At 39.4% G+C, this 13,018-nt stretch overlaps 1 protein-coding gene across 1 annotated transcript in view; it reads left to right on the top strand.

Moving 5' to 3' along the window:
* Positions 1–13,018, top strand: part of LOC122789363 (tyrosine-protein phosphatase non-receptor type 13-like) — a 2,815,362-nt gene that overhangs the window by 447,121 nt on the left and 2,355,223 nt on the right. Inside the window, exon 8 of the mRNA XM_044056752.1 lies at positions 9,635–9,703. Within this exon, the coding sequence (XP_043912687.1) occupies positions 9,635–9,703 (69 nt within the window). The remainder of the gene's footprint in view (positions 1–9,634; positions 9,704–13,018) is intronic.

Raw genomic sequence — 13,018 nt, 5'->3', positions numbered from 1 at the left:
TTATCGAAGTAGTCCTTTATTTCCTGTTTATCATTCTTGCAGTTGTGCCTGTTCTTGCTGTGAGAGATTCTCTATATTTTGCAATACATTAACCTTTGTCAGTTACTACTTAACTAATCTCTTTTTCTTTTACATCTATCCTATTTTTAAATTCCACTTTAATTTTATCTTACTCCCTGGCTATATTTACTGAAGAAATCTCTATGTTCCCTAATAACTCATGAATAATTTCCATTACCCGTTTCTTAAAATTTTCTCTGTGTGACAGACGTGGGGAAGTGCCAGTGTCTGAGTTTTATATCATTACCTTGCATTTTTTTATTTTAGTTATTTCTGGTGCATGATCTGGAATAGTTATTGGATGTATATCAACACTTTCAGTTCAGTGCACATGTTCCTGTGAAATGCAATTCCTTTCTAGCCTAGCCCAGGTTTTTTTACTTTGTGGAATAATTTGTAAATTCACTCTGAACTCCTACTACTTAATTCATGTCTTCCATACCAGATATGTTCATAAATTTCTTCAAATATTTAGCTTCTCTTGTTATATTTTCCCTTCTAGTCCCCCCAGATAAATCTTCAGTGCTGCAAATGAAATTCTAGTCCCCACCTGTAGGTAATATTCCCAGCTGAAAGCTGATTATTTCTCCCAGAATTTTCTCAAGCTCCTTTGTAGTAGTTTTAGGTGGAATATAAATACATGCCAGCGTATTCCTCCTGCCTTGCCAGTATCGTTTTACTACTACAAATCTACCATTATTGTCTTTTTTTCCCCTCTTCTATCACTATTGGAGCTTGTCTAGCAATTAATATAAGTACTCTTTTTCTTTTGTTCCATGTATTCTGCTTAGTAGCTATCCTGAAATCCTTTTTTTATCTCATTCACATGCTCAGTTCTTTCCAAATGGGTCTACTGTAACATAACTGTAACATAACTATTTGCACTCTGCATTTTTAATATAGTTCCTGTTTCTTTCTTTATATAATTGTGAGACCATTCACATATAAAGATAATCTGAAAGTTGTCATTATGATAAGTTATTATTTCCACCTGTTATGTATAATGTCTAGTTTCAGCTGTGTTACATGTGTTCACTGATGTTTGGAAGGTTGATCTTTTATATAGTTGTTTCTTGTCATACTCCTTTGAACCTATGTCCCATCTTACATGACATTTGTTTTAATGAAAACCATCAAAAAAAAAAAAAAGCATGCACACACACAAAACTATGTACATCTTCAAGTAATGAAGTTTAACTCTCCTAATAAGAACAATTGTCCCACTCACAGGCTTAAATTGACCTACTGTTATGAAGGTTATCCATGATAAGATGCATGGTACAGCATGTGCGTCTACTTACACTTCCTAGCTGTAGAAAACAACTTGAATGCTTTTAGAAAACATTATATTTTAGCCATTGAAAGTCAATTATTCTGTTTATTGCCCTTATCGCTTGTCTTTATAGAAACATGAGAATCAGATACACAGTTGCCTTCAGCTACAAGCTTCTCATGTTGCACGATGAACATGTATTTGCTAGAGGAAAACTTTTAATTACATTAGTGTTCTTTCATCTACTTGCTTCCCCTTAAAACTTATTAAATCAAGCCAAGGGCCTTAATCCAGTCATTCCCTTATGCAGAACGAAGAAAAAGCATATCAGTTTTATAGAGAGCGAGAAAGAGAGAGAGATGTGTATTGTTTACTTGCTAGTAGTTGATTTTGCTAGAATCAGTCTATGAATTTTTGACAGAAATTGGTTGACAGTAGAAATGGTAGTAAGTTGTGTGAAAATAAACAGTACCAAGGGTATGGGAGTATGCCCTTTGCCCAGGGATTGTGCGATCTTGTCGATTGAATAATTAAGTAGTAGAAGGTGTGCAAAAACACTGTATGTCATGTTGTCCTATCTTGTCTTCATTCTTACAATGATGGGTTTGGAGCCGATTCTCGGCTCTGACTCGGCCGAATACACAGCTGAAAGACTCAAACTTGGCTCATGGCAAGTAGGTATCCCATAATGCAGTGGTGTAATTCCCCAGATCTCATTTGCTGCTTTACGAGGTTGGATGCACTCTTCTTGGCCGTGGCCGAGTTGTGAAAATTTTTCTTCATATTTCCTTTTAGAACCTGTAATCTTTTTCTATATTATAGTAGATGTGTTTTTCTTGCATTATAGTTACATAGTTAGCTTTCGAACTAGTAATATCTAAATTATTATAGCCTTTATTCCCTTTGGTGCTGCTTTTGGCCGTCGTTTCTTAGGCCTTACTGTATCCCTTGTAGTGGTTGTTGTTGTGTCTTGTCGTAGATAAATAGCTTAAGTTAGAGATCTCTTCACCCATTTTAGTTAGAGGGCTTGTAGTTGGTGTGTTGTTTTTTCTGGGAAATAGGGCCATTTGAGTTAGAGGCCATAGTTTCTTCCCTTGTTATCTGTCTCCTTAGTGTTTCCTGTAGTTAGCCATAGATTAGTAGTTTAGTTTAGTAGGTTAATGTTCTTGTTGTTATATTGTGGTCTTATCATAATCATGTCCAAAGACCCAAAAGAGAGGGAACATAAGCCTTCGGGCTTCAAAAAATGCCAGAAGTGTTCACAAAAAATGTCTGTCACAGACAGTCATGTCATATGTGTGTACTGCTTTGGAGCTATTCATTTACAAGAGGACCATACATTCTGTCATTCCTTCAGTGCCAGGGTTTTACAAGAAAGGGGAAACAAACTGATACTTAAAGGGCTCTTAAAGCCAACGTTTGAGGAAGCAATCCACAGTTCTTCTTCCTCTTCTTCTTCTCCTTCTTCTAAAAAGGAGAAACCTCAAAAGAGACTATCACCTGCTACATCGGCTCACTAGGAGCCACCAGTCAAGTTAACAAAAATTTCTAAAGCCACTACCTCCTTGGTTCCACAGTCCTCGGAGCCGTCGGAGGTTATATTGATTGACAAGCCGGGTTCTTCAGTTCCAAATTCTTCGGAACATAAGATACCTCTTCACTGAGCCGATCCATGGATATTTCACCGGTTTCCCCGACACTGAGATCTCCCATTTTGCACAGGTTTCATTCTCCATCCCTATCCTCCAGGTCCACCAGGAGCTTATCTGACAGTGATGTGGAGCGGGTGGTGCGCAGTCTCTCGAAGTCACCGGCGTTAACTAAATTATTTTCGGCTCCAACCCATTTGGTTCCGGAGCCTACTGTACCAATCTTGTTCCTTCTCTGAGCCAAGCTGGACCTTTGTAGCCGGAGTGCTTGGTACCACTTAATGTGGATCCGTCCATTCCGTGACCCCCTTTGGTGTTTACAGAACCGGCTTCTGCTCAGACACTCTTGGCACCATCCAGAGAGTCTGGGTGGCCCCGAGGGGGATTCTCGGCCCCGAACCTGCCCCTTGGAGCATTGGCCAGGGTTAGCTCCGCTCCTACATTGGCGTTGTGTCCAATCTCACTGGTTCCAGTGGCTTCCTCTGTCTCCTTGGAGCCGAGGGAGTCTTTGGAGCCGGTGGGATCCGCCTTTGAGCTGATGAGTGTGCTGCCTTCCCATACAGCTCCACATAAGGATACCAGCACTCATCCCCCTAAGGCACCAGCTGCTGTCTCAGCACCACCCATTCCGCAGGACAGCAGAAATCCAGAGTCTCAGGATCCCCCATTGGGCGAACCCCTCTCCTCTGACTCCTCCCCAGAATATCCTTTTAAGGAGACACCTCAGAAGAGAACTTGCAAGAGGAAGCACGTAGACTCTCCATATGAGTCTTGTCACTTCAGGCACTGACCGAGAGGAGTCGGAAGGGTCCCCACGGTCGTCCTCTGATAATATCTCATTTGCAGATATTCTAGAGATCCTGAAGCAAAGAGGCGGCTGGCAGGCCACCACCCCTTCTGATGAGGAGTCAGTGTACCTGAAGGCTTATGGATCTCAACCTTCAGCCTCCTGCATGTCTCTGCCTTTCCATGAGCTAATAGACCCGGTCAGTCGAAAGGCGTGGGAGTCACCTGACACAATGGAGCTGGTCCCTCGGAGGCCAAACAAATTCTTATCAGCTCCTTCGGGAAAGGATTTCCTCACTAAGGGGGTACCTGTAGATGCTATGGTGGTGGCAGCAGCCACCAAGGAGGAACTTTCAGAGACATCCTCATTTGTTCATCCTTTGTGTAAAGACTCTTGATCGATGGACAGATATGGGAAGCATGTCTTTTCATCAGTGACCTTTACTTTAAGATCGCTGAACTACCTCAGTCATTTCACAAGGCTACAGAAAGATCTCCTGAAAGAACTAGGAGATACTCTACAAGGTACATTGGCTGCGGGGGTGAATGAGAAGGTCTCCTCCCAGCTATCCACCTTAAATTCCATTGTCAACTCCTCCATGAGGCTGATATCCTATGCAGCTGATGGAGCGAGCAGGGCAGCGGGTTCTGGAGTTTCCCTTAGGAGACACTCCTGGATGCGCTTGTACAATTTTGCGGAGCCCTTTAAGTCTACGTTTACTAATGCCTCTTTTGATGGTTCCTCACTCTTTGGACACAAAGTAAAAGACATTCTCACCCGATGCGAGCAGGAAGGAAAAACTCTGTCTGCCGTTGGAGTACGTTTCTCCGTACCTTCAACACCTTATCCTAAAGGTCAAAAGAGTGGGAAAATGTGGTTCAAAAGATCCCAGAGAGTTTTTCAGGATGCACAGGGTGATTCCTTCCCCAGGGACAGAGGGGGAGGTAACAATGGTAGACACCACTCCAGAGACAGAGGGGTCCCGCAGAACCAGGGTGACCGTGATTCCTTTCACGGATGCACTTATCAGCACTTCTGAAAGGAGGCCCAACTGCTCTACTCTGGAGGCAGTCAGGGGATGTTTATCTATGTATGCAGAAGCCTGGCAAACTATCACAAGAGACAAGTGGGTACTAAGAATAATATCCAGAGGATATTCCATTTCCTTCTCCAATCCTGTTCCACAGACCAGAACAATCCCAGATGTTCCACCCAATCTAATGGAGCAAACAACTATAGAGACTCAAAAGTTGCTGCACAAACGAGTCATCCAAGAAGTCCCCACAGACCAAATAGGATTCGGAACTTACTCAAGATTCTTTTTGGTGCCAAAAAGAACAGGGGACTGGAGACCCATATTAGACCTAACCAAATTAAACAAATCTGTCAAGAAGTCAAATTTCCAAATGGTGACACTGCAGTCTATACTTCCCTTTTTAGGGAAAGATGATTGGATTGGATGTGCTTGATAGACCTTCAAGATGCTTACTACCACATAAAAATGGACAGAGCATCAAGAAGGTACTTACGCTTCCGGCTGGGAGCCAGTCATTATCAGTTTCAAGCTCTGCCCTTTGGTCTCACTATAGCCCCCAGAGTGTTCACCAAATGTATGGCAGTAGTCACGGCTCACCTGAGGTGTCTAGGATTCCGAGTGTTTCCCTATCTAGATGACTGGCTCCTATCTGCCACCACCAAGCATCTACTCCAACAAGCCAGGGATCTGATTTTGGACATTTGCACTCAGTTGGGTATTACAGTCAACTTTTAAAAATCTGCCTTGTTGCCCTGTCAACATTTTACATTTATAGGCACAGATCTAGACACTGCATCTATGGTAGCACATCTTCCAACAGACAGAGTTGCAGCACTCAGACAACAGATACTTTTTCTTCTTCCCAAAACCAAGGTGAAAGCAAAGATAGTTGTAAGATTTTTAGGGACAATGGCTTCCACAATAACACTGGCTCTTCTTGCCAGAATGCACATGAGGATCCTTCAATGGCTGTTGTTCTCCAGGTGGTCACTTCAAGAGCTTCTTTTGTCTCACCCGATCAGGATAACGGAATCATGCAAAAACGACTTAAGATAGTGGATACACTCCAGCCATGTGACCATAGGGCGACCCTTTGTTCCATGACAACCCATAGCTACGGTGACCTCGGATACTTCCCAGATAGGGTGGGGGGGCATTATCTGGGGAGAACAGTCCAAGGTGTATAGCAAGAACATGAGGCTCACTTGCATATAAATGTCCTAGAGATGAGAGCAGTGCTTCTTATGTTGCAAGCACTTAACAACTCTCTCCCTCTAGGGACAATTGCGATACAGTCAGACAACATGTCTGTGGTCTGGTACATAAACAAGCAGGGGGGAACAAGATCTTACCTTGTTTGTCGCGAAGCCCTAAGAGTTTGCCAATGGGCAGTTTCTTCCCAGCACTTTCTAATAGCAACTCACATTCCGGGGAAGTCCAGCCTGATTGCAGACAAGCTGAGTAGGGCATATTTAATGCCTCACGAGTGGTCTCTCAATCAGAATATAGAGGAAAGGATTTTTTGAACATGGGGTCTGCCTTGCTGCGATCTTTTTGCCACTCCCATGAATGCCAAGTGCAGCAACTACTTTACTCTAATCCCTCCTCCGGGGGAGACACCAAGAGATGCACTTAGTCACGATTGGCCCTCAGGACATCTGTATGCCTTTCCTCCATTTCCTGTCATACCCAGAGTCATTCAGAAAGCACAGTCCTTGGGAAGCAGGATGATTCTCATTGCTCCTTACTGACCTCGCCAAGTTTGGTTCCCCTTCCTTTGGCCTCATCTTCAAGAGAAGCCTTGGACTCTGGACCCAGCTCCAGACCTGCTGTCAGGTGCGCTTCATCTTTCTCTCCACACCCTAAAATTGACAGCTTGACTGCTCCACTTCCCAATCTAGTCAGGCTTCAGAATTTCACTCTTACAGTTAAACATATCTTAATGTCCTCTCATAAAGCTTCCACTAGAAAACTGTATTCTAGCAAATGGAAAAGGTTTTCCCTCTGAGCTCAAAACAGGAACATTGATCCCTTTTCTGTGCCCATCCACTCTATTTTGGAATTTTTGGTGGAACTCTTCCAACAAGGTTCAGCTGCAGCAACCATCAGAGTAGAACTCGCTGCAGTCTCATATTTCCACATTGGTGATTCTATCTCGAACTTAATGTCACACAGGTTGTGTAGAGCCTTATTGAAAGGTGCCTCCTTATTAAGACCTCCCTTTAAGGTACCCCTTTCTCCTTGGGATTTAAATTTTGTTCTATCTCACCTAACGTTACCACCTTTTGAACCCTCATCATCTTCAGACCTCAAGTTCCTTTCCTCGAAGACTATTTTTCTGGTGGCAATAACATCTGCTAGAAGAGTATCAGAGTTGCAAGCTCTGTCTATCAAACCGCCATATTTGATATTTCATAAGGATAGGGTATCCTTGCGAACTAATCCATCCTTTTTACCTAAAGTCTCTTCTTTAACTAACATAAATCAATCTATTGAGCTTCCGGTGTTTTTTCCTAATCACAGCAACAAGGCAGAATACAAACAACTCAGATTCTATTTGCATAGGACAAAAGATTTTAGAAAATCTGACCAGTTATTCATATCCTTCTCTGACACCAAAAAGGGTAGTTCATTTTCAAAAACTACTCTTTCCAACTGGCTCTCAAACTGCATTACATTCATCTATACATTAAATAACAAGAGATTTACCATTTAAGGTGAAGGCTCATTCCACTAGAGCAATGGCTACGTCTTCTGCCTTTCAGGCCACAATTCCTATGGATAATATTTGTGCAGCAGCTACCTGGACTACTCCTCATACATTTATCACGCATTACAAAGTGGATTTGGCCTCCAGGGACAGGGTTTCCTTTGGTTCCATGATGCCTAAAGGTGTACTCTCATGAGCCACCCAGGCAAAAGGTGCTAGGGATGCTGTCCCATCATTGTAAGAATGAAGGGGAGATAGGACAACATAACATAAAGAAGTTATGTACTTACCATAACGTTCCATGTTTGTTGTCCATCTCAACATTCATTCTTACGAACCTTCCCACCTTCCCCCTTCCAAAGGCTCCTTGTGGACCTGGTGCATGTTTTTACTACCTTCAGGAGTTCCTTGTTTCAGTTTGTTTTTCCTTCCATTGGGGATAGCATATATTGGTATATATATATATATATATATATATATATATATATATATATATATATATATATATGTACCCTGACTAACTTTCTCTCCATACACTAGTTTTATTACTCTTTATCTTTATTGACCTATCCTTAATCAACCAAAGACCACGTTATTGCAATTTAAAATATGTATATATGTATATAGTAACATCTCTTGCACATTACCTTGTACTGTCTTGTGTTATGCTCACTAGGAGTATTGTATTTTACTAACAACAGCTGTTATATACTTTGACTATTGTAACTTACTATATTGTCTTTATGTATGCGTCTTGGAGCTTTTCTCCCCAGGCCTCTACTGAAAATGGACATGTATCCAGTTAGACTAGCCTGGTCAACAAATGTAAAATAAATAAAAATAAAAATAGTTATTTGCAATTCATTTAGTAGTAGCAGCAAACAAGATCTGGGGAGTTACGCCACTGCATTATGGGATACCTAGTTGCCACGAGCCAAGTTTGAGTCTTTCAGCTGTGTATTCAGCCGAGTTGGAGCCGAGAATCGGCTCCAAACCCATCATTGTAAGAATGAACGTCGAGTTGGACAACAGACATGGAACGTTATGGTGAGTACATTACTTCTTTTTTCTTTCTTGCATGTTCAGGGGATTACCCTCAGTGTATGCGCTGAAGGCTATTGATGTTTGTCAACGTTTGCAAAATTAGAGTAGCAGCTGTTCATTTCCTAGTATACCCATATATATATATATATGTGTGTGTGTGTGTGTGTGTGTGTGTGTACGTGCATGTAGAAGAATCTATACATATATAGGTGTACCACATTTAATCCAAAACACCCAGTGTTAATTGTAAAAGTTGAAAACAACAAAACTGACACAGTACTAGACATGGGCTGAGAAACAAACACCCTTAGCATGTGCAAAATGTAACTGCCAGAAAAAAAACAAAACACATTTTTGCATGGGAACAAGCCCCCCTGCAACACCTGCTAATTATATATACTGACTCCGATACTGCACAAACACTGGGTAAGTGCAAATTTTCCCACCTCTGGATTTGTGTGAACTTGCATACCTGTTGATCAACTGTCTTGTTGATCATATGCAGTTGATTAGACAGCTATTGACTTAACACACATTCTTTGTAATCACTAGCACCTGTGTATGTATTTATAGTTAGGTAGATAGATACTGATACACTGATCATGCATAGGAGAATTTTTTTGTTATTTGTTGTACCGTTTTCATTTTAGCTATGGAGACTGTTGACGTTACTTTTTCCTTTTTGCTATGGCAGCTATGTGTGTCACTTTTAATACTATAGTAATATTAGGTTTACCTCCATAATGTCGAAGGTCACAATGGTGAACGTGCACAATGCCTAACCATTTCTGTGAAACCTGAACCGGCAAAACCTCAGAAAGCCAACAAACCATCGAAACTTGACATTTTTGACTGTACCATACCTACAAACAAGTGCTAACATGGATCAAAAAAGCAGGAGAGATTTTGCAGTTTAGAATATCAGTGTTCGAAGTTTTGTGAAGCTGCAGTTCGGAGTGCACCGAAGTGGGTTCACCGTTGTGGCCATTGACATTATGAAGGTAAACTGAAATGTTATGTTATGATAGTGCTTGAAATTTCTTATTTAATTTTAATTTTTTTTTTTATTCACAAGTATGGTCCCGAGTTTATTCGAGTTGCTGAAGAACCTGTGGTGACTCTGGAACTGCCCGAATCCATTGTGGTAATTTTTAAATTCTGTTTTCAAAGAGTTTTTGTACACTGTACCTGAGGTTCTTGTTGTTACACTGCCTTTCAGCCTAATTTAAAAAAGCCACAGCTCACTTCTGCATTTTCTGTATGTACTGTTCACATGTCTGTGGGTGAAGCTGAAGAGTAACTTATCTCCCAATCTTCTGGTCTCCTATTGTAGGTTTAAAGAATGTTCTGATGACCTGACTTTTAAAATGGGGTAAAATCTGTTTTATGTATAGGCTGTGCCTTCCTTAAATCTGTTGTATACTTTTATGCATTCCTGAATGATGATATAGTCATGCTTAATCAGTTTCTTAATGTGATCTAATTTATTTTAATTTCTGTCAGTGTCTTGGAGATTGATAAGGATTTTATAAAAGAAATATTGGTTAGTTTATCACCCTAGAGTGATACAGGAAGTAAAGTGAGTGCAAAAGTCAATTGGACTCCCCATGTTAAGATAACTAAGTATTGGATTGTTGGAAGCAACCTCTTTGAAGCAGTCCTCAGAAAAAAAGCAGAAACTATCCGAGCAAAATGAAAAATCATTTATGTGCATGAATGCAGTAAGACAAAACGACTGAAAAATCACCTCATCACCCAGTAAATTCCCTGGTAATCTGCTAATTAAATAATTCTGTCAATATTTAGAACCTGCATGTATTCCTAGTAGTAACTGTGGGCACTCTAATAGGCCCACTTTATCCATATGCTACAGTCATCCAAAAATTAAATTTACCATGGTACTCTATTGAGTTTGTCCATTTTTGGATTTGAATGAATAGTGTTGACCCTGGTAGTCTTTAATTACCACCGCAGTCCCACCCCTATACAGCAAAATAATAGTGAAAATAGAGATGTACACAGCACCCTGGAATATTTACCTCAGCTGAAGTATTAATAAACCTGGGTAGATTTACTTAGGTTTGTACTTCATTTAGATTTCTCAGTCTATTTTCCATTAATATTCACACGTTAGTCTTACACTCTTGGTATTCAGCATAGGATATAGTATTTTTCAAGTGATCTTGGTACAGAAATGAATTCTTTCAGTATCCAAGCATGCCCATTATCTGACCATAATGTACATTTTTTAATTGGTTATGAACATTAAAAATTGAAAATATGTTACAGGATTCCAGCATATAAAACTAAGCTGAAATATTTTAAATAATGACTCTTAAAGGAAATTTTTTTTGATGTTTATGAAATTGAGAACACAAATAAAAATGTGTTATGGGACACATTAAAGTCATATGGTAAATTATTAATACGATATAAAAACTAAGCTTAGGGAATAGGATAAAGAATTTCCAGCCTCCACTGAAAGTACAAAATGGAGAAAATTTTGGTAGTACGGTAAATGTATTAGATAATAAATTTCAAACAAGCAGTAATACCTGACAGGGCAAACACCAGACTTGAGGCGGTGTGAGACTTGCCATTGCAGGAGGAGGGCCTTACAACCCGTGGAATGACATGATTTCCCTGATAATGGCAACCCTGGAGGGTCTTATGGCAGTTAGAGAATGGGCTGTCTGTTAAACTGCTTTGTGCTTTTTATTACTATATACTTTTTTATGTTTTTGATATAAAAGTTTCTCTGCCTAATGTTTCAGAGTTACTGTAGTACATGTATTTGTTTTTGGAGGAAGTATTTTTACATTCAAAATGTGAGTTACAAGTAGTGTGTACATACATACAAATGTACGTGCGCGCGCGCACACACACACACACACACAAAACTACTGTTTTCTTTATTTTATTTTTATTTTACACTTACTACACAGGAAAGACATGATTAGCGAGTGTAAAAATTGTGGCTGTTTGGCTTTTTTTTCTGTCCAAGTTTCACAACAGCTTATTATGCAAAATAATTAGACTTGCCTAATGCAGTGTTAATCCAAAGATGCAATATAAATTAGATAACAGAACTAAATTAATTAAGGAAATCCAGTTAGATTTATTTAGTAAATACCCAGAAAACAAAGTAGCTATTGCTGTAGAGGACATATGTGGTCTCTCTGCAGTGATGTGGGAGTCCATATCCCCACTGGGGGTGGTATCAGGACATAGAGTAAAATTGCCTTGATGCCTGCTTGTGTAGCAGCTCTGTCATTGGTCTTTGCCTCATAGGGAATGAATGGATTGGAAAGGCTCTAACCCCAGATGAGGTGAATGGTCCAGTGGATGATGGGGTGCTGATACCAGGCAGTGGTGCATAAAAATAAAATCTGCTATCATGTTGTGTTGTTTTTATTAGTACATATTTCAACAACAATGTGCATTTGTTGAATATGGATTTTTATATAGACCAATTACAGTACAAAATATTGATTATAAAGTGTTTGCATCAATATAATATTAATATGCTTAAGTAGAATATTACCAGAGCAAACTGTTTTAGTTTTGACAAACATACCCAGAGTATAGAAAAATGGATACTAACATTAACAGATTGTTCAAATAATAGTAATGAAGAATTAATCTCCAGTCTTTTTACAGGGAAAAAAACTTCTGATACACTCAATTATTTCCTTTTGGCATTGGACAGATTTGAATTTGCTAATTTATTTATTTATTAGATGTTAGAATCTATTACATTATTAAAATTATTATACAAAAACAATAACATTTTAAATTAAAATTATATGTTTTTATCCAAAGCAGTCAATAAAAAGAAAGGCACTGGGCATAGTTGTTTATTACCAACCATGTTGTTTACTTTAACTATAGATCCTTCAGGTAATGCAGGAAGAGGTAGTCTGCATATAAAAGGGCCTTAAGATAAATGTTAGTCAAAAATGATATTGTTGGTCGATGATATCCATTTAACCTTAACAGATACAGAAACTTAAAATTACAATTATGTTGACTAATTACAGCCATTTATCCTTCAGAAACAGATATAAAAACTTCTATTAGTCATGTCAGAAGAGAATTACATATTTTAAAAATATGTTAGTGCTGAAATTTAATAATGCTAAAATCAAATGTTTAATTATAAACCCTAAGAAAGAAAACAGTGTAAGACTAAAAGGCATAACTTGCTTGATTCCAAAATAGATTAATTGGAAGTGTTCATCATTCACATTGCTGCAGTAGCCTGAGTTATGTCTCAAAACCTGGTGAGAGAAAAGATGAGCAGAACCAGGAATTAGCAATTGATCCATTTTTGGGGAAACCTCATATAGATGTGTTTACCTCCTGTCAAAACAGAAAACTAAACTAATTCTACATCAGGACTTTTTGCAAGCAAGCCTGGAAAGCAGATGACTTTTCATTTCCATGAATGTGAATGTTA

The sequence above is a fragment of the Protopterus annectens genome, chromosome 14.part0 (genome assembly GCF_019279795.1).
Source record: "Protopterus annectens isolate FY-2018-M chromosome 14.part0, PAN1.0, whole genome shotgun sequence".
NCBI lineage: Eukaryota > Metazoa > Chordata > Ceratodontiformes > Protopteridae > Protopterus > Protopterus annectens.
Note: the sequence above shows the minus strand (reverse complement) of the source record. Positions and strands in the feature narration are given on the sequence as shown.